Source organism: Condylura cristata, unplaced genomic scaffold (genome assembly GCF_000260355.1).
Source record: "Condylura cristata isolate star-nosed mole 26May11 unplaced genomic scaffold, ConCri1.0 scaffold00002, whole genome shotgun sequence".
NCBI classification, from domain to species: domain Eukaryota; kingdom Metazoa; phylum Chordata; class Mammalia; order Eulipotyphla; family Talpidae; genus Condylura; species Condylura cristata.
In genome coordinates this window covers 41,055,302-41,077,613 of record NW_004567103.1, presented here as the reverse complement: position 1 = coordinate 41,077,613, position 22,312 = coordinate 41,055,302, and the positions used below count along the sequence as shown (strand labels likewise).

Below are 22,312 nucleotides of genomic sequence, written 5' to 3'. Positions count from 1 at the left end.
AACATGTTCCAGGGCTTCATTTTCAACCTGCTTTTCACACAAAAATTATTTATTTTTGGAAAGCTGAAAGCATACAAAAAAATAGATGACTATAATGCATTCCTCATGTACTTATTACTTGACTTCAGTAGGAGTCCATGTTTTGCTAGTCTTGTTTCATCTCTCTTCATATGCACTGTTTTGTTTGTAGTTTGTTTGCTAGAGTATTTCAAAGCAAACCTGTCATCTGTCAACACTATTTCATTCTCAAGAAGTCCTGATGTGGTCAAATAAAAACCCATCATGTATCTCTGCACTCATATTTTGATAAAATGTGCAAAAAGATATACAGTTGTAAGAAAATTTTCCAAGTAGAAATCTTAATAAAACCTGAGAAAGATTGAGGTTTTTACCTCATTTTAGATAAGACAATAAACACAGCTATCTATGTATAGCACACAGACTGTATTTCAAAGAGAAACAAAAGTACTTGATTCATTAAGACTTCAACACTAAGAATATATCTATATTTACTTTCATATGGAAGTGTACAAAGTATTGCCAAGCTATACAGATATGTCAATGATGAACAAATAAATAAAAATAAATTCTATTGCCATTTTTGTAAAGAATGTATTTGCTTTGTGATTTTTTTTTAAGGATGAAGCATGTTTTGCTCATGTTTAGAAGCACAGATTATATTTTGTGTACATTGCTAGTGAATTGAATATACTTTGATCTGTGGTTTGTGAGCACAAAAGATGAAGCAGATCACTTGGTGAACATTAATTATGCAGACTTCTCCATGTATCAGGCAAAGTCTAGTTGGTTGGTGGATGAATTTTAAATATATGAGATCTTTTCAAAGCTTCCCCAAATCTTTATTGGCCATCATTGAGCAAAATGAGACATGAGATGCATGAAAAATCAAAACTTTTCACAGCTCCCAACTCCACACCCTTCGGCACCCGCCCCTGAAAAAAGTGCAACTTCTCAGTCATGAGGGGTGGGAAATGGAAGCTGTGATAAAGGCCCTGGCTCTGCTTCTCAGCTGGAATATTCGGCTGGTGTCATAAAACACAAAGCGACAGGTTAAGCAGTTTACCAACACCATAAAAATCTCAGGAATAAATTTACTTAATCAAAAATCCTATATTGTAACTGTGCAGTCTCAGCCCTGGAACCATTACATTTTCTTACAAGCCTGTGTTCCTGAGCAAGAGCTTATTTTCCCTGAAATGCTGGACATGCTTATGTTCAAATGCTTTTACAATTTACATGTCCTAAGAAAAACACCCAGCTCGGGCTGATGGTGTGGGAGAATTTATTTTCACTAGAAAGGGAATGACCCATAACTCATGAATGGCAGCGCTTAAAGTGAGTTATGGAGGTTACTCTCCTGTGTGAGGAAATGGATTGGATTATCCTTCTGCCCAATTGGATGTTTGGTTATTAGCACTCCAGGTTCTTAATTATGTGTGGCTTTGCCTTTATCCTTTTATAAAAGAAATGTGGATAAAGGGAATGTCAGCTAGAAGCATGGTATTCCTAATTGGGGATCTGAGAGAATAAAAATAGAAACCTGCCTAAATAATTAAAGGACAGGAGTCTTAAATGTAATTCAAACATGGTATTCAAACTGATTATCTCTAAAGTTAATTTATGAAGCCAGAGCTGATATTTTACAAACAGAGTAAAACTTACTCCTTTCCTAAATTAAAAACGTCATTTTGAGTTACACTGAAAATCAGCTATACCTACATGCAAATAATTAATTTTTCTAACATGGAGATTTTATTGTATTATTAAGACAGTGCTGCCATTCATTTTTAAATGAATGAAACTACTACTTAATATTGATAAAGAAATGCAATATAAAATGTTTGAGGATTACAAGTGTGATTGTTATTTTTGTTATAGTCAGTTACAGGACAAAATATGATCTCTTTGTATCTGCTAGTGTTATAATTTATAAAGAAATCAATTTCTATTGATATTAGGATTCCAGTTATTGAGCAAAAATATGTTATTTAAAAATTTAATTGGCTCTGTCTCTTTTAAAGGAGGGTGCGGAGTTCTCATTGTGCTGTTAAAGATCCTTCCAGAAGACATTTTCTGCTTCAAAAATCAAGGACTTCCCTGAAACGCCAGGCATCGGGCAGCACATTCTCCTCAAACTGGTGAATAGGATGGATTTTTCTCTCTAAACTTCCCCTCTGCTCTCTAGTTTGAATTATCAATAAAATGACTTCGCTTATCTCTGAAAATAACCTTGTTGACAACACAAATATGGACTTAAACATGATTCCTCCACATTTAAGATCTAAGAAACCCCCCGTAAATGTCAGGGGGTGTCAGTGTGTTTGCTGTGATACTTGGTTATTATTAGTGTTTAACTGCAATTCCCCACCAGCGCGACACCGCCAGCACCACCATAAATTTTAATGTGATCATGTGCTCTTCTCTTTTCATATCCAGTGAATTCTGCAAGATCATAATATTCTATATGAACCCTAGCTGAACCTTAGTGTGATATGAAGAAAGAACAAGATTTCTAGCAGAGATAGTTGTTCATCATCTTATAGTTTGTTTTTTTTTTTTTTCTAAAAAACTGGACCCTCTGCAACCTGGTCCCTGAATAACATTACCCTAAACTAAATCCACTCGTTCAATGAATCTTTATTGAGCCCTACAGCATGCAGGGTATGGTCCAAAGTGCTAATGAGTACATTTATGGGATAGTAAAGAATACTGACTCTTAAGGAAACCTTTTTTTCTCCCTGGAAAATCTGTCAGAGCTCATACATCATTTATAAAACCGAAAAATGTCTCTGCAACCTTGCCCCTTCTCCATGCCTTTTATTTTACAGAATACAAACAAAAGCATGGTCGTTTCCTTTATTAGATCAACATTGCGAATATAGGAAACATGTTTGTTATCTCTCACCATGTATGTACTTGACAGAATATTTATTCTACAAGCTTCCATAAATAAAGAGAGTTTGTATAATTAGTCTCAAGCTGCAGGTTTCTGCCTTGTTTTGACCACAGAAGTAACTAGTCTAACAGCCTGCATTTATTCAATAAATTAAAAATATTTGGTAAGTTTTAACTACCTAACAATGTCTTTAGACACAGAGTAGTGAAGCTTTGATTTAGAAAAAATTGGATTTCAAGCCAGAAGCATGGAATAAATTAGTAAGTCATTAACAGAGTTTCTAGTGAGTTAAATTTCCGCCATTTTATATTAAATTGCCTAGCCTACAAAGCAGTTCATTCTTTTTTAAATTATTATTTCTAGAGAAACAAAACTGCTCTGTTACTTAGACTTGTGGCTGGACACTTCTGCAAATATAATTCCCAGGCAATAAACTTATTTTCTGTGTTGGACATGATTTCATAGGTAAAGGTTAGGAAGCCGCTATGGATATTACTTGCTTTCCTATTGCATATGATATCATAATTTGCTCAGCAGTGGCACAACACCACTTTCCATTCCCAGAGTCAGTGGACCTAGAAAAACACATAGTCACAGATACAAAGCCACACAGACAGTGCTGTATTATTCATGGAGTCACCCAGTGGGCAGGGGCAGTCCTAATGCAGGGCCATCCTAATAAAAGAAGTTCTTCTGACTTGATGGCTTTTTCTTTCTTTCTTTTTAAATTTTTACATCGTTGTTCATTTTACTTATATATTTGATTTCTCCTCTCAGGTGTTGTATCCATAAAAATCACCACCACCAAGACACCTGTGAACGATGTCTTTCCTAAGACAAGGATGTGGGTGTTGGTGCCACAATATCTCCTGTCCTAGGGAAAAAAAAAAACAAAAACACTTCAGAGGTCACTAAGGGTTTTCCTCCTTTCCTGGCAACTGGTTGGTAAACTTTGCCTTGGAGTGCCATCTAGAGGAAAATTCAGCACATGTACGCCTTGCTTTCTGGGCTTTGTGACTCAGGCTGAATCTAGAGGTTGGTATACAGTGAGAGAAATTGCATTCGCTATCAATATACAGTGATGGAATATGAGATCACTGGAAAGTAAATATAACCACTCATGAGGGAAAGGTAGTGAAAGACTCTCTAGCCTTCAGGAGTGCCTGAAGCATTAGTACCATTCATGGAAATAAGGAGCTTATCATTTTGCTATAGGTGGCAGGAGTAATCCAGAAATTAGAATTGAAATTAGCTTTTTTTTCTTTTTTTAAAGATGTATTTATTTATTCATACAGAACTGGACTACAGGCCAGAGATGCAGAGGGTGAGAGGATTCACCAGGGACAGAGTGGGGTGCAGAACAGGCAGACTGACGAAGTACACTGCTGAGGGGAGCAGCAGGCTGGTCAGGAGAGGTCTGCCATGCCACGTGGATCTCCTCCGGGGCAGGCAGGGATCGAACTCATGTGGAAGTGGCTTAAGCTTCTTAGTGCAGTGCTTTAACCCGCTGTGCCACCAGGAAGGGCCGAAATTAGCTTTTTTAAAAAAAAAAAAACTGGGGTACAGGCCAGAGATGCAGTGGTGGTGAGTGGACTCACCAGAGACAGAGTGGGGAGCAGAACAGGCAGATTGAGGAAGTACACTGCTGAGGGGAGCAGTGGGTGAGTCAGGAGAGGTCTGACACACCATGTGGGATCACCTCTGGGGCAGGTGGGGATCAAACTCATGCTGAAGTGGCCTTAGCTTCTTGGTGCTGTGCTTTAACCCTCTGTGCCACCAGGGAGGGTCCAAAATTAGTTTTTTTTTTTTAACTGATCAAGCAATCCTTGTTTTCTCTGTAATTATTTCTTAGTTCAAACATTCTGAATATCTAGGTTTCCAGTGTTAAATTGGAGAACAAACAATTTGTGTAAGGGACCAACAAAAGTTGACATTTTCAACCTATTGGAATCCTTAGTCAAGTTCAACAGAACTTAATGGGCAAATAGTAATCTCTTTTCCAGATGTGGCTACTCGATTCAATGCAACAGAGAAAAAACAATCACTAATATATTCTTTCCGAAGTCATGTTTGTATATCACAATCCTTTCCCCCACCCTAAGAGAATTTTAACGGTGAGCTCTCTTCTTTCTGCAGCAGAATAAACACAAAACAAAAACCAAACCTTCTCCAGCAGTGTCATTCCTCAAGGTTGCTGAACACTTGCCAAAAAAACCACAGTATCAGAACCCAAACGTGGTGACACAGTTTGAGAGTTCTGCTATCTTTATTTTCTTGAGAAAAATCAAGACTGTGTATTATTTAAAAAAAAAAAATCAAGATTGTCTGAGCAATGGAAACATTTATCAAAAAACAAAACAAACAAACAAACAAACAAACAAACAAACCAGACAAACTGGGAATGTATTTTCTTTGACCCCTAAGTGTCCATCCAAGAAGCTCAACATTCTTATGGTTCCCCCACCCCAACTCAACTATTTTAAGGTCTGTCATGAAAGTCTGTCTCTGTCTCTGACAGTTCCAGTCCATAAATCACTGTCATTCCCTTTTCCATTCTTGAGCAAGGTTCCTGCTTCCCTATGTTAGCAATTCACCATCAATCCATAGGTTTTCCAAAACAATAGGTTAGCAATATGTTTATTTAATGTCCTCTCTGAGTCAGACACAGGGACTCTGTATACAGAGAATTATTCCTTATCTCCTGAGCTCTGATAAGGAAAAGCAAAATGAAAGTGATTATTTTCAAGTAGTGTTGGCACTTGAATAATAAAGTGTTATAATTCAAAGCATCCTGCTTCCTCACTTGAGCGGCTGGCTGCTGTCATGGGTATGTTACAGAAGGCCAGGGCCGGCCAGTTTTGCCAGACCTGGCCAGCTTGCTCCCTAAGCCACTGGGGGCCCAAACAAATAGCTCCTGATTATAACTGAGAAGACACTTTGATGCCACCTTCTTATGCTACATGAACCTTTGAGTTCAAGCCAAGCCAGCAAACATTTGTTGAAAGCCTACCAAGTGAATGATAAGAGGGCAAACTGCTGGCGAGGCCCTCAGTAAGGAGACATGGAGCAAATCAGTGAATGTTGCTGAAAGATAAGAGATTATCTCTTCAGCCTTGAGCTGCTTGCTTTATAGGCACATCAGAGATCTGTGACTTAAAATACACAGCAGAGAGAAAGATGTGTTGGCTAGACACAGTGCAGAAAAGAAGTAATTATTGATGCTTGGGGAGACTGCAGAAAAACTGGCATTAGATCAGTGCCTTAAAAGAGGAGGAATATTTTAATAGGCAGAGAAAGGGACAGAGCATTTAAAAGGGGTAAAAGTCTTTGTTCACTTAGACCACAGTATGTCCTTTGGTGTCTCCTATTTGGGTTTAAATTTTAATCTGGGAGCAAAGATGTAAAGTATTTAGTTAGGTTATGAAAGTCCAACACTTGTTTTTTTAAATATGGTAAATAAATATGTTTACACACACGTGTGTGTGCACATAGTTATGTATGTATCAGGCAAAGAAACTAGTGTATTTTAATCAAAAAACATTTACTTTGTGATGGTTTTAACAGGATATGTGGAAATTAGACTGAAACAAGCTGTATTTCTTGCCAGCAAATGGAGATGAATAGAGGATTTTGTTTCAATCTTGGTCACAATCATTTGTGTTTAGGTTAAATTCCAAGGCTTACAATACACTGGCTACTGGCCGCTGGTCATGCTATCTCCACAACCCAAACTGGCCACCTGCCCAGGAGCAGGGAGGTTAAGCCTAATGTACCCCTAAGCCCCGGGAGCTAAAGTCCTACCAGCTCCTTCCCTTAGCCTCCTGGGGCATTTCTCCTGGTAACCACTGCCCGAGGGTTTCTGTGTTCCTGTGGTAAATAAGTTCACAGCCTCTATGGTGGCTGCCCTAACCCCTCTTACCCAGTGTCCTCTTTGTTCTGTTACTCATCCACACATCCTTTGCAAAAGGATTACTTTGAGAATACACACATTTCTTTTTTCTTTTCCTTTTTTTTTTAAAAAAAAACTGTTTCCCAAGATAAAACATTGAAAAGAGTCTCAAGCTGTCATTCCAAGGCTTCCTTACTTCAACGTGCCAGTGATTTTACAATGTTAAAGCTGAAAAATGGTTGTGAAATATATACTCCCATAAGGAGGGCCCATAAGTTCCAACATAAAGTAAATCACGTAAAAATCTGTCAGAAAAATGGAAATGTAAAGGAGAAAGTCTGGAGGGCCCCGCCAGTGACAGATGACCTTCCACCGCCACTGACACACTTACGGTCAGCATTGCAAACATCAGCTGGCACACATTGAAGGCGTGTCTCCAGTTGTGGTACAGCACCATCCGGTAGTTTTTCCTTACTGTCAAAAGCCACCGACACAGTGTCTGAAACAGGAAGGGGAAGGTGGTGTCAGGCGGTGGTAGTGTGTCCGGTGGTCCATTCTCAAAAGCAGGCCTTATGTCTGAGTCACCCGCAGTGACCAACACCCTTCCCTGACCTGTATCCCCCAGGTGTGCAGGGATGATCTCCCCATGGTTTGCACTTGGGAAGCTAGAAGCTCCAGGGGCCCCCATGTTGTCCCTGGTGCCTCTCAGGGGTCATAGGTGACAGAATACCTCACCTCATAGTCAATTTTAAATTTCTGTACCATCCCCAGCTCCATGAACATCCGAAGAGCGGCGGTGATCATGGCATCAACGTCCAGAGAAAAGTCATCAAAATGTATGTCACCGATGGCAAGTTCTGACACCAGAGGGATGGTGGCTGCCTACAGAAGCAGGGGACATAAGTCAAGCCAAGTTCACCAGCTCTCCTCTCCTGCTTATCAGACGTGCCACATAAATCAGACCTGACCTGCACTTACACTCTGATACAGCTAAACTCTGAGCTGGAAATGTCTTTTGTTTCTGAACTGCAAATGCCTCAAGCAAATGAAGGGGGGGATGGGAAGGGAAGCTAATCTGAAGAAAAAATATACACACTAGATCTAGTCTGCAGAATTTAGAATACAAAGCTGTCTAGTTGACTGAAACCACAGTCATACAATATATTCTGATGCACATTACAAAGCACTAAATGCAAGAAACATCTGGCAGCCAGCAGCTGTGAATTTTAATTGCTGCTATTCAGGAGAAGGACATGGGAATACACCATTTTGCCTTGTTCTTGTATCCTTGTATCCTGTAACTGTGCACATGCTCTTTGTTACGCAAATGTCCTGTATATTCCAAAGGATGGGAAGGATCAGACAGCACATATCTGCTGCAAAATATGTTTTTCCTAATAAAATAGAAATGTTTGGAGGGCTAGCACAAGCATATGTTTCGGTGAAGGAATGAATTTGCTGTACTGTTTAGCTTCATTCTATATAAACACAGCAGTGTAATTATAATACACTTCATACATATTCAGGGATTTCCAAATACTCAAGCTATGTAGCTCTTAAATCAGTTGCTCCACACAAACTTAAAAGGGAAAAAAAAAAACATCAGAAATCGTTTTTATGCTTTTTTCATTGGGTTTACTATATTCTTTAGACCATGCTTGGTAAGAAAGTCATCTTTATGCCTGTAGGGATCATTCTGAATTTGTATTTCTAGTCCAGTCTCTAGTTGTAAATTACCCCAGGGGTAATTTATACAGGGACTACTTTGAGCAATTAAACCTACTCTGATCACTCTAAGCAATCCTGAAGCAATATAATCAGTCCGTCCCAACTCCATGCTCCCCACAGCTGTATATATCTCAGTTAAAATCTGAACATTGTATATTCCCCACAACATGGATAAAAAAAAATGAACACATATATAAATTACAGGACAGTTTACCTTCTATTCTTCAGATTGCTTATTTTTACTAAAAAGCTAATCAGCTTAACCTTCAGTTAATCATTTTGATATATTAACATCTTTGAGGAATTTAAGTCCTTGAAATTAAAAAGGTAAGGCTTGTGAAACTCAAACATGGTGGTGGAAGAGGTCTTGGCCCTATACATCTTTAATCACATATAGCAGCATGTGTAGTTTTAAGAGTAAAATAGGGTTGCAAGGGTAGTTATACAAAAGTACACACAGAGAACTATTTGGTACCAAAACTTTCCCTCACCTAGAGGCAACCACTTTCAAATCACCTGGGTAATTTCATTTTTGTTTGGCCATGTAAGATGCTTATAATTTTATTTCTTGATTATTTTGCTTTAGCATTATCTACTGACTTCCCATAGGTAAAGATGAGGATTGATCTGCTTTACATTTTATCTGTCAACCTCTGCTGCCTCACATACTAACTAACCTTACTCACTGACAAAAAATATATTAACTTTGTTCAGAGACATTCAGGGACTAAACTATCATGATTATAGAGAAAAGATATTCATAGCTAAGACACAATTTCCTATGATGACATTTCCTTTCCTTGACAACATTTTGTATTCTGAGCTAGTAATTATCTTTAATGGGTGATTATTTTTCCATGTACTTATCACTAATACAACCTGAAATCTCCACCAGTTAGCTAGACTCATCTTGGGACATTCCATCAATTTCGTGGAAATTTTCTCAACTTCCGAAACCTGGGATGGTAGACTGGAAAGTTTGTGCTAGAGGTTCCTTCACCATTAATTCTTGGATCTCTTTACCGCTCTCTCGCATAGATAGCCACACATCTTTCTCTTTCCTGGTTCCTCTCCTCATGATGCATAAGACACATTCCCCAATAGCATCCCAAGGAGAGGTGTGGTAGAAAAATCTGTGATTCTGTATGTCTGAAACATCTTCAAATCATTGTCACATTTAAGGAAGAGTTGAGCTAGTTTTACAGGTTGGAAATCATCCCATTATATTTTGAAGACACTGCTCTTTCAGTTTTAGATAATACCTTTGAGAAACTCTTCTGAGTATTTATCATTTGAAGGCAACTCCCCCTCCTGCCTGGCTTTTGTAGAATCTTTTTAGAGTTCTGAAATGCTAGGGAAGGTATCTAGATGTGAATTTATTTGCCTCCAGAATCAAAGTACTATGTGAGCCCTACTTGGAAAATCATGTCCTTTAATTCCAGGAAAAAAAAAAAAAACTCTCTGATGCTCTGATGGTTTCTTTTACTCTCTTATTTTTCTGGAATTTCCTTTATTTGATCTTTGGACTGGTTTTCCTTTAATCTTCCCTCTATATTTCATTTCTCTTTCTTTCTGATTTATTTTCTAGCGACTTCTTATTTTTAGGACATTAATATCATAGTTTTCATTTCTAAGAGTTTTTTCTTTTGCTATCTGGTGTTCCTTTTTTTTAAAATAGCATCTTATTTCATCCTTTTCTAAGGATGTTAATGATAATTCTATGTGACTCCCTGCTCTCTTTATAGTCTACTTCACTTCCTTCACCTTATTATAGTCACACACACACTCTCTTTTTATAGTAACATAACTTATCCTCTTAATATTTATGTGTGTAACACAGTATTGTTAACTATATATACACTGCTGTACAATAGCTATCTGGAAAGCTTTCATCTTTTATGACTGAGATTCCCTAACCTGTGAACAACAATCACCCCTTTGCCATCCTCCCAGGTCCTGGCCACCAGAACTTTCCATGTTTAGTTTGACTACAGGTGGAGTCGGGCAATGTTTGTCTTTTTGTGATTAGCTGACTTCAATTATAATGTGTCTCAACGTTTGATGCATGTTTTATCATATGACAATATTTCCCTTTTAAAAACTGAATAATATTCTATTGCATATATATGTGTATATATATATATGCCATATTTTCTTTATCTGTTGATGATTCAGTCTCTTAATAAACTTATTCTTCAGTGACTCATTTTAATGTATTAGAGACTTTGGAGGATCACCCTAGCTGTAGAGTGACCTTTGTTTGCTGCTCCTGTTTAAAAGTGGGGCTCTGAACGCCTCTGTTATTGCTACTGGAGGTTCTCTGTAAAGCGCTCTGACCATCCTGTTTCCTTGGGGAAGCCACCATAGGTTGCTATCCTTATGTCTCTCCACTTTAGCTGCTCAGATTCTACAGAGAATCTTCTGAATGGAGCCTGATGGGGAAGGGACCCCAAAAGATCCTCTTCTGAGCATAAGCTCCAGTCTTTACAGAGGAGAGGGGTGGGACAAAAGGCCTGGAGGGCTAACTCCTTCTTAGATTTTCCACTTTTCTGATTATAACCCCAACTTTACCCCTTCTTCCAAAGGTATTAATAAGCCACTATAAGAGCTATTTGTGGGGAGAGTCTGTGGTATAAATTTGTTTGTTTCTCAGCTATTTCCATGTCTGTGTTAGTTTGCCTTCTTGGGAGTGATAAATTACTTAGTACTCATTTGGTTTTCTAGCTTTCAAATTGTTGCTTTAGTGTGGCTTGGGAAGGGACAAAAGAAAATAAAGGTGTTAGTCTACCATTTTTATGCAAAAACTTAATGAAATGATCTTTATTAAATGATGCCTTCAATGGTCAACCTGGAGAACTCAGAGGAAAGCCAGTTTTGAGTTGTTTGTCCCCTTGGTTTTGTGTGGTCAGGCCTTGTGGCAGCCATGCAAACCTCCTCTTATCCTGTGCCCCTGAAAGTTATGTGTCCTTCCTGACCGTAGGTGAATGGAAGCAATCAGATGTTTTCTGCCCTCCCGCCATTAGCATCTATGATCCATACCTGTGGTCTTATTTGCATGCCTGAGTGTGGTGTGGGCATGCGTAAGTAGGCACAGCTGAGCCAAAAGCGACCGCCATCACAGAGGACGGAGGGAGAAACAGAGGACCGTGTGGTGGAGAGGAGTGAGAGCTTTGGAGAAGGTAGAGATTCGCAGGGGAGCCCAGATTACTGACTCCCCGCTGGCTTATCTCCCCCTTCACCTGTGGAGATGGAGCAAAGGGCTCCAGGTTTCTCTTTCATGCTGCCTGAACCGATGATGAACCTACTCAACCTGGGATGGCTGCAGAACAAATGGTGTAGATGGCAGGGTGGTTCAACACAGACAGGTACGGAGTCCTTTGAAACCTGGCGAGCGATGGCAGGGTGGCTGGCTACGATAGATGATACCAAGTGGCAGCCACCTCTCCCAGTGGACACTTCCCAGGAATGGCCAGAGATAGATGGCAGAGGTAGCTGCAGTTGCAACAGGCCCTGTATGGATATAGAGCCTTTGGGGCAATGGTGCTGTGGGATGGTTGTTTCACAGCTCTGCCAGAGTCTATGCAGAGCGAGCCATCTGGGTCCAGGAGCTGCAGGATGAGATGCAGGAACTGCGACAGTGTTTTAAGGATTTGGAGGATGAGATCTCAAGAAAAGCCACCACTCTGGAGACGCCTTAGTCCTGGAGAGGAGGAGGAGGCTAGCCCCGTGCTCTGGGCATGCCCCATGGTAATTTAGAAAGTGAGTAACAGTGGCCCATGGCCCCAGAGGGTCAGGCCACTGAGCCACCACAATGATAGAATTTACTGTGTACCGACCACACACCCAGGTGGAACTGTATTAAAAAACCGTCAGAAACCAGGAGACGCCACGGCACCTGGCTGCACCATTTGTGGGGCCTGGGGGTTGGATGGATTATGTGCACAGCACAAAAGATGGAGAGACTGGCCTTAGCGACCCTGCAGCCATTATTGAGACTGCGCTGCAGAACAGCGGGCTGTGTGGCCAGGCCAATCACGCTGCTGGACAAGATAATGGCTGCTGGATGGACAGTGCAGGCTGATGTAGGAGATGAGCCAGGGACTGTGAGCAGATGGCAGACATCCGCCGAGCTGGTACAGGTACGAGAATTGGGGATGCGGCAGGCCAGATTTAATGTGAATGTTCATGGCTCTGACGAAGAGTGTTTCACAGCAGGAATGAGGGATTTGGTACTGGAAAGTGCCCGGTTGTCCACATTTGGATACCTGATGGTGATTCTAGCACCCTATGGGGGGTCATCAAATAGATGACATCACCACTGAGATAGCCAGCTTGGTGACATCGAGAGCTGTCAGACTCAAAGGGAATACTGGTAATTGTTGCACCAATGAGGGCAAGAAAGACTTAAAGTCACATAACCTGTTAAAGTTACCCACACCTAAATGTGGACAGATACAGTGAAAGCAAATGTAGATTGTACTAAAATGCAAGGTAAATCCGATGCATATCTGTTAGAATTATGGAAGCAACTGCAAGAACACCAGAGGTTCATGCCCACAAGAAAATGGACTGTGGGAACTCCAGACCTCAGGCATGTACCCTGTGCCAGGAGGACTGCCCTAATCATTTTCAAATAGGATAACGGCCAAGGAACTTACCCACAGGGGACAAGTGGGGGCCAGAGGCCACGTGCGGAGTTTGCTATCCATGGGTCCCCGACCCGTGTGTGTGCAAAGGGTTGGTCTTAGTACAGGGGTCTGCTTGCCACACTGGTAGCTGTGAAGGCTGAGTGCTGGAGTGACAGCAGTGAGTACATCTGGGATTGAGCAATCGCCCCATAAAACTGTAGTGTGTTGAAATTCTCCAAGTGAGTGCATCATGGAGGTGGAGTGCGTAGCTTGTGGCTGAGACCACAGTGAGAGAAGGCCAGGAAGCCTGATGGCTCCCGGTGTGTGCCCGCAGATGCTGTGGGGTGAATAGTGTGGCTCCCCCTCTCACGAGCATGCCCTCGGCAGCAGACTTGATGGATTATCTGCTGGTGCCTTTTTTACTTCTAGGTTGGTGCTCTAACACCTTTGTGCCTGGCTTAGTTGTACTCTTGGTTGTATATTCAGTTGTATTCTGTTTAGTTTTATGGGTTATGGTTGCAATATTCATGTTCAGCAAGGGAAATATGTGTGCAGTTTGTGTGGTGAAAAAGCCCTGAGGACGTGGACTGTAAGGAAAGGGGAGTGATCAACTTTTTTCTGCTCTCCCGCCATTAGCATCTATGTTTGACACATGTTAGCATCTATGCTTGTACGCATGTCTGCTGGCGGCACCTGGAGCACGCACGGTGTGGGTGTGCTAGGCGTGTGCACCTGAGCTGAGAAACTGAACCTGTAAGGGCAGCATCACAGAGGATGGGGGTGAAAGCAGAGGGCGGGGCGGTGGAGTGCAGTAGAAGGCACGGGGAAAGCAACAGGGAGACAGCAACTGTGCAGAGATTCTCAGGGGGGCACAGTTGCTGTCCCCCTGCTGGCTTATTTCCCCTGTATTAAAAAACTGTGGGGAATGTTTATTGCTGCTTTATTTGCAATAGGAAAGACATGGAATCAACCCAAATGCCCAAAAGTAGATGACTGGATTAAAAAGATGTGGTCCATATACACAGTGGAACATTACTCAGCAATCAAAAAAGATAAACTCATGCCTTTTGCAGTAATATGGTTGGAGCTGGAAGGGATCATGCTTAGTGAAATAATCTAGAAAGAAAAGGAAAAATATAAGGTGGTTTCACTCATAGCAGGAATATAAAGGACCGGGAGAGAAAATAATAACTATAATGAACAACTATATACCAGAGACAATTTACGGGGGTAGAGTGGGGAATGGGATCAAAAACGGTGGGGGAAGGGAAGTGCGCTGGACTATGATGATGGCACATGTGTGAAATGATGGTGAGAAGCCCATGGGGATGACAACTGAGATAGAAAAAGGCACAAAATGATGTAAAAAATAAACTATTACATTATTAAAAAAAAAAAAAATCCTGTGGGGAGGATGCTAAGGGTTCCAAGGTTCTTTTCCAAGCTGCCTGAACCGATGATGAACCTTGCCAGCCTGAGATGGTCGCAGAATACTGACCTTGCTTATCAGGCTGCACGACTGTCTTAGAGGCTGACACCATGTTTCTTTCTCTCAGGGACTCTCCAGAACAACCTCCCCCCCCCCCATCACCTGTTTCAGGGATTGCTTAGTGAGAATACCATGTGTTTGGCATGACCTGTGCTTATTGTAGTTCAAATTCAAGTTCAAATACAGGTAGAAAATCATTTCCCAAAAGGGTAGATTCCCTGAGCCAAAAGACGCAAGTTTGTGTGGCTTCAAGAGAGGAGCTTGACTGAATGGGCAGCTTGTTGCCACGGAGCAGAAAGTGCAAGCAAGAGTCTTGCTGCTTACAAGGGAGATTGTCTTGCAGATTATTAATAGTGTGTGCTCTGATGCCATTATAACTTCTCTACCTTGAAAGAACTAAATTCACTTAATTATCTTAAAAATTAAAGAATATAGGCCCTTTTTCATCATGAAATGTTCACAGGAAATAAGAACACTAGGTTGAAAAATGTAGGATGACCTTGCGTTCACCAAGGCCCATCTTTATCGACCTTGTCTTTCCCCTTCTTACAGCCTGATTAATCCACGGTGAAATCACACCAGTCTGTAGCTCACCCTGAGCCCTGTCGTAAACCTTTGCCTGGCACTTATAGGTGGGGAGAAAATCCCAAACCTTTCAAGAATGACCATGTTTAGCTACTTTAAGAAGTATGTTGTTTTCATCCACAAATTCTTGGGTTCAGGAGCAGTTTCTAGAGAGAAATAAAGGGTTTGTTCTGAGATGTGTGACGCTCTGGTTTGTGAAAGACTTGCGAAGCAAGTTCTGCTGCCCTATGTCCTGTCAGAGGACTACAAGCTCCCTAGCTCTTCTGCTAAGTAGAAAATAGGACCAGACGTTCCAAACGCATAATTATTGTAACCATAGGATATTAACAAGGCAAATCAAAGTCAATTTCTCCAACTGTCAGTCTTCAACTTTTAAATATTTATAAGGTATCATATCCCTAAATCTAAAAGGAGTGCTACAATCCAAAATAACTACTGAATTAATAGCCAGGAAATAACATTTGGATAAAAGAACCATTTACTTTACTGCAGCAATAAATGAAAACACAGAATTATGAGTCCAGGAGCTAATTTGAATAATGTTCAAGAAGTGGGACTTGGCTGGCTGGGAGTACCTGATCATCCTTTGACCATTCCTCTTCTTTGTTTGGATCTTAATAGTTAAGTGGTTATCAAAAGGAGTCATAAAACTGCCTCCTCTAAAATTGAAAAGGTAGCTTTACAAAGAGGCTATAAAATGTTAAAATACAATCCTGACTCACTTTGACACATGAATATTATATTTTGAGATTCTCAGGAAATGGGAAGAAACAAGGTGGGTGGTGGTCAGTCCTAGTAATTCAAAAGAGAACTGACTTGCTGCCTCGCTCCCCACGCCACCCCCTTACTGCCCCCCCCCAGGAAGAGAGCAGAGGTCAGAACGTAGGATGCTGGGATTCCTGAACATAAAGACTGGGCTGTGGTGATGTGGAAGGGACACCATTATTTGGCCGGTTCTTTATTTATTTGGTTGGTACTTTTTGAGCACTCACAACATGTTCTAGCACTTAATGCATCGATTTTTTCTTCACAGGGGTCCTAAGTGGTAGACAGTATTTTTAATCCCATGTACAGGGCAGCAATGAAACAGAGGATGGGCAATTTACTCAATTTTGCACAGCTGTGATTGGCAGAGGTGTCTCTCACCTGGAAGTCTACTTCTGACTGGCTCATAATTTCTACTCTGCCTCTAAACTGGGGTTAGTGCCAAGTGAAAGGGTCACTGTATTATGCAAACTAACCTGGGTTGCACACATGATGAGTACTTAGAGTTAGATCCAGTTGAACAGCCTAGCATTTTTTTAAGATTAGCCTCCTGTATCCATTTGAGGGAGTAATATTTTGGTGTTTACAATATGAATCCTACTTGGGAAAATCTCTAAACTCACAAGTGGCTTTGGACTAACCCCCAGTTGTTAGCTTTGCTCTTGATGAGAGGAAGTAAGGAATCAGCTCAATATTCCCAAGACCAAGCCCTCCCTGGTAGTGCAACAGATTAAAGCACAGCACTGTGATGCTAGCTGCAGCCTGCTTCAGTGTGAGTTCGATTCCCCAGCCCCGGAGCTGATCCCACATGGCGCTGCAGACCTCTTCTGCCTTGCCCACTGCTCCCCTTCAGCAGTGTACTTTGTCGATCTGCCTGTACTGGTGAATCCTCTCACTGCCCTTGCACCTCTGGCCTGTAACCCAGTTCTGTATGCATAAATAACTCTTTAAAAAATATATCCCAAGACTATCCTGAAAAAATAACTTGTCCTCTAAGGGAGCAGAAGCAAACTTCAGGCAAAGATCACTTGCTCTGATAGGGCCCTTGGCCCAGCAAGGAAACTGGTAAAAGAAGTTACAGGTAAGTGACTTCATCAGACTTATGTCACTAGCCTCTGTGCCTATCACCTGTAGCCTTGATCCTGTTAAAGCTGAAGGCACATGGGACATGTGTGCCTGACGGTGCACACCTAACATGGGTGTGTGCACGCAGTTCTGCTAAGGGGGAGGGAGAAAAGGGGGGGGCGTCAATTTATGGGGGTGGAGTGGGGAATGGGATCAAAAACAGTGGGGGGGAAGGAAATGCACTAGACTTTGGTGATGGCGCATAGGTGATATGGTGGTGGGAAGCCCAAGGGATTACAACTGAGATGGGAAAATGCACAAAATGATGTAAAAAATAAACATATTTTAAAAGGGTGGACATCAGTCTGGGTGACAGGGCTCAAACTGCTGTCACCCTGCAGGCTTATGTCCCCTGCTTACTATATATTAAACCTGTGGAGATGATACCAAGGGCTCCAAAATTCTCCTTTAAACTGCTGGAACTGATGGTGAGTCAGTTCTGCACAACTTCTGCACAACAGAAGGAAAGCATCCAAGAGCAGGAAGCTAAGGGAGCCTGTTGTCTTGGAGGTGTCTAGAAGGTTTCTCTGGACATGTGAGACATAGCTAAGAAATGCTTAAAACACTCACCTATGATAGTGCTTCCATGAGCTTTCAATGGGCCGTTTTTATTAGAAATTACTAGTGTGGAGTGCCATTTTAACGAACTTTTTTCTTGCTCAGGAAAGGAAAAAACAATTTCTTACTAACTCCAGTGCAATATTGCTTACCCGCCAAATTTCAAATGGGGAAAGCAGAATATTTATGGCTAACCCAGATATTGAGGGAATCCTCACGTTTGCCTGTGTGAGACATGGGGTAAGAGCCAGAACACTGAGACAGAGCAATAAAGCCTCCGCGCGTGTGCTCAGCTGACTGACGGTGTGGCCCACAACTGCTGCTGGCTGCCTGGCAAACGGGCTGAGGAGCCCCCGGGAGCCCGTGAGGCAGTGAGGAGTATGGAATTCCTGGGGCCAGGCACAAGGCATGGTCAAACAGGTAGTTCCTGGGCTGCACTGATATACGGAATTAGTGACATTCAGAACCTAAACATGAGTGTCTAAGAACTGCCTCGGGTCTCTCTGTAGTTCTCTACCGCACGCCCCTACACCATCCTCTTCCGACGCTGCCAGCCTCAGCCTCCCTTTATAAGCTCAGTCCCCAGCCTCAGGCGCGCCCACTTACGCACGCCCACTCCATACGATGCCAGCTGTCCACCCTCAGGCCCGCGCACCCCGAGCCCACGCCCCCAAGCGCCTCCTGCAATCAAGGCCTTGGGTGATAGCCGCAGAGGCCAATGGTGCAAAAGGCTGAGAAATCTTCGTTACACTCAGTGACAATAATACTGCCCAGCATACTTGAAAGTTGCCAAGACAGTAGAGATTAAAAGTCCTCAGAAATGTCTGTTAGAAAAGTTTACTGAAGTTTAGTCAAAGTCAATATCGAAGTAGTATTTTGTTGTGTCTGGTGATAGTGGTATTACATATAAAACCTGTTTTGTTCCGAAAAATGGTCAATGTGGACTCCAAAGATCCACACAGTAGCAGAATAAAAAGGTAAAATTAGTTCAGAAAAGTGAATCAAAGGGAAACTAAGCTAGTTTAAAATACGATCAGGAGTAGTCAGTAGACAGGCCTTCCTGCATTGTAAGGGCGGCCAGAAAGGTGTCTGTTAGCTTCCTAGCGACCACTGCAAGGAGAAACTGATATGTTAGATGATTTATATGTTCATAAAATTAAAAACAAAAGTTTCTTCTGTGATTTTCAGGGAAAATTTTCCTAAGCTAGTGATTCTCAAAGTGTGGCTCATAGACCATCTATAGCAACGTCACCTGGAGGGTTGTTGTCAAAACCTTAAGTTCTAAGCCACAAACTCAAATTGTGTTTCATAAGCCTTTCAGGTGAATCTGACGCCCACTAAGTTTGTGAGCCCACCTGACCTGGGTGGGAAGCTGAACTAACTCAGGACTCCCTGTGAGAAGGGGTAATGGCACCCCTTCTCCAGGTGCTACGCTGTGTGATTATTTCTTAAAGGTCTGCTAGAGGAGGGTATGGGTTGTGTGTGTGTGCAGTTTTAACTGTTGTTCACACAGGGTATGGAATAGACTCATTCAATATTTATTGGATGAGTGAATGAAGGCCTGAAAGTTATATTACTAGTTCTCTCTCAGCTTTGCCACAATATGCCTGATGGGTTTGAAGTGTGAGAATTTTTTTTACAAGCACCTCTGAATACCCCCCCACCCCACCCACACACACACAGGGTGGAGAGAGAGAAACCCAAGATCAGGTAATGTGAGTCAAACAGTCTTCTAACTTTAAGGGAAGCCAATGCACTGTCTATACCTCACTGGGCCATCTGTAGTGGGAGGCTGTAAGGAGCATGGGGTACGCATGCTCTTTCAGCAGCCCCCTCCCAGCTTCGCTTTCGTCCTAGGTTTCATTACCCACATGTGAGGTCGTGTTATTTGCGAAAGTGCTGAGGCATATGAGCTGGGGGCCCTGCACACCTTTGCTTACAGATACTTGTGCTGAGAAGCCAGCAAACATGGGGTATGCGCATATCTAAATAAGGACTCCTGGGCTGGAAGGGCTGGCTAAAGGAGAGATTTGGGGGGCTAGTAGGCTCAGCTGCTGGCTGGTTGGCTGCCTCCCTGCTTGTGGGTTCTGTCCCAATTCAGCATTAAAGACATGCTAGAGATAAGACTCCAAAAGTCGCTTTCCCTCTGCCCAAATCAACAATGAACCTGCTCAGTTTGGGATGTTTGCACACCAGAGACATAAAGGGGCCTTGACCCCGTGGTCTTAGTTTATAGGCTCCAATCAGAGCTCACCAGCTGGGTGGCTGAGTAGTGAGACCACCTGCTTCTTCTCTCTGAGTGAGACGGGTCTTTACAGAGGGAATATTTGAGGGCAAGATGCTGGCCGCATGAGATTAGCATGATCCTCTCATGCCGACCTTCTTCCCATGCCTTTGTAGTGGGGCTACATACAGGTAGAGCTGGTGTGACTTACATTACTTTAAGGTTTAGAGACATGAGCGACAAATACCGTAAAATAAGCACTACCCCTCCAGTGTGGTCTAGCTCAGTATATTGTTGCTCTAAGTTTTGGCTCTGCAGAACCACCATCCCTTTTGTATATTGCTTCTTTGGTATCTACTAACTTTAGATTTTAATCACTTCTGTCCCATCTCAAACCTCAATATGCAGTACTCTGGGTCTTCTTTGAGTCTTTGTTGTCTCTCTCTGCTGTACCTGAGCAAAGGAAGACACAGCCATCGATGCTTCTCCCATATTCCGGGGTGCCTGGTAGCTTATAAGGTACATAGCAGGGGCTCTCAAATGTGTGAGTGAGGACAAATTTTACTGGTTGTTTACTTAAATGGATAGGCCTAGCTGTAGAAAGCACCAAGATAAAAAGATGAAACAACATTGCAAGAGAGATTTATAGGAGATAACCTAGGTCATCACTTGGAAAACAATATAGATATGACCCACATTGTTTTTCTTTAAAAGAAAGGACACTTCAAACATGGGCTTCTTATGTCCTAAAGACTTTCTACTCCAATTAACAGCCACTTTATATGTTTTTAGAACAATCTAGACATCTCAGAAAACAAAACAATTTCTCCCAGCACTCTGAGCTTTTCCATTGTTAACTTTGGCACACTAATTTTTCTAAAGGTTTGGGTGTTTATGAGCAGATTTAGATATTAATTTCAGAAACAGAAACTTGAAAAAGATTGTCAGAAATGTCCAATTCTTGGTGCAAAAGAAAAAAATGCAACTTTATGCACAAATATGCTCTCCACAACGGTGGAAGGTTAACTGCCTACATGCCAGACTGGGAGGGGAAATGAGCTATAATTCCATTTCGCCAACCTGAAATGTAGCTCTGAGAATTATTCTTATACAAGGAAAATACTCCTGAGGCATTGGGGTGGACGCAGGCAGAAAATGAAACTGATTCCCTAAGAAAATGAAACTGATTCCCTAACAATTATTTCAGCAACTAGATATTAAAAGATGAAAGGAGAAAGATTAGAGAACGTGTGCACTAGTAAGAGGTGAGACCACCATCAGTCGCTGGTGATGCATTGGGGTTTGGAAACTAGTAAATGGGACCAGGTGACGTGGTTCTGCATTTTATTAACAAATAGCTAAAGTCTAATGATCACCATACTTCCTAGTTTCTGTAGTTTAAAATAATAGGCTTATCAAAAGACTGGCACTCATAAGAATTCACAGGAACAGGTAAACACTAATAACGAAGCAGCAGATGTAAGGCACTCGGAGCCTGGAGGTCTGTGAAGTAAGAGCTGAACAATGATGGGGGGTCAAAGCGGGCTTCGACTTAGCCCCTTTATAGTTTTGGTAAAAGTCCACCTGACCCTGCCATGTGTATGTTAGGGTGCTGGGTTTGATGGCCATTATGAAGCTCCATGATTTTCCCCCCTTGCCACAAACCCTGGTCCCCATCTTTATGGCTGGCTACTAGGGGTAGAGCAGTGTGTCACCATGTATACAGTGATCATCACTTTCCAGTGTGTTCGTGAGAAGAAATATTTCCATATCCATACATTCAATAGAAACTATTCCCCACCGTGTGCATCAAAAGGTATAGTAGTGCCTCTTTGTCACTTCTGAAAGTAAGTGTCTCTCTGTATTGTCCTGGCCTGCAGCTGGGTATCTTCTTGGCAAAAAAACAGACTCCACTTCACTTGTTTTTCATGGTTCCTCTATGCTGCAAGATAAATTCGAATTTATATACTTTTAGTTATAGGTCCAGTAAATATTTATATTGGTATGTGCCATAAAAGCACACAAAGCATTATTAAAGAAAGTTTCTACTCTCGGGGCTGAATAAAACAATCAGCTGCAGTGAAGGAGCAATATATCAAGCCAGGCAAAATGGGGTGTGGGGTCGGTTCCTCAGCCCCAGTTCCCAGTCTTGAATTGTACCTGAATTTATTCTTGGATAAATCCAGAAGTTAAGGTGTTCCTGAAACACAGTCACACAAACATCCATGCACACAATACTGGGCATACACACACCTGTTATTTCTAATTTGCTCTATCATTCCTGTGAGTATTCTTAGTCCATTTATCTTGCCTTTCTGTCAGACTGTCCTTCCCCACTGTAGAACATTTTAATTTTGCCCTGACTGTGTTGGTGGTTTATGTTGATAATCTGACTTGCACTAAA

General features: G+C 41.8%; 1 protein-coding gene across 2 annotated transcripts in view; it reads right to left on the bottom strand.

The window, feature by feature from the left end:
* Positions 1–22,312, bottom strand: part of PDE11A (phosphodiesterase 11A) — a 304,831-nt gene that overhangs the window by 86,366 nt on the left and 196,153 nt on the right. For both annotated transcript variants that reach the window (XM_004674489.2, XM_004674490.2), the window contains exons 11-12: positions 7,542–7,688; positions 7,198–7,305 (exon numbers count right to left, since the gene is read on the bottom strand). In XM_004674489.2, coding sequence (XP_004674546.1) covers positions 7,198–7,305; positions 7,542–7,688 — 255 coding nt within the window. The remainder of the gene's footprint in view (positions 1–7,197; positions 7,306–7,541; positions 7,689–22,312) is intronic.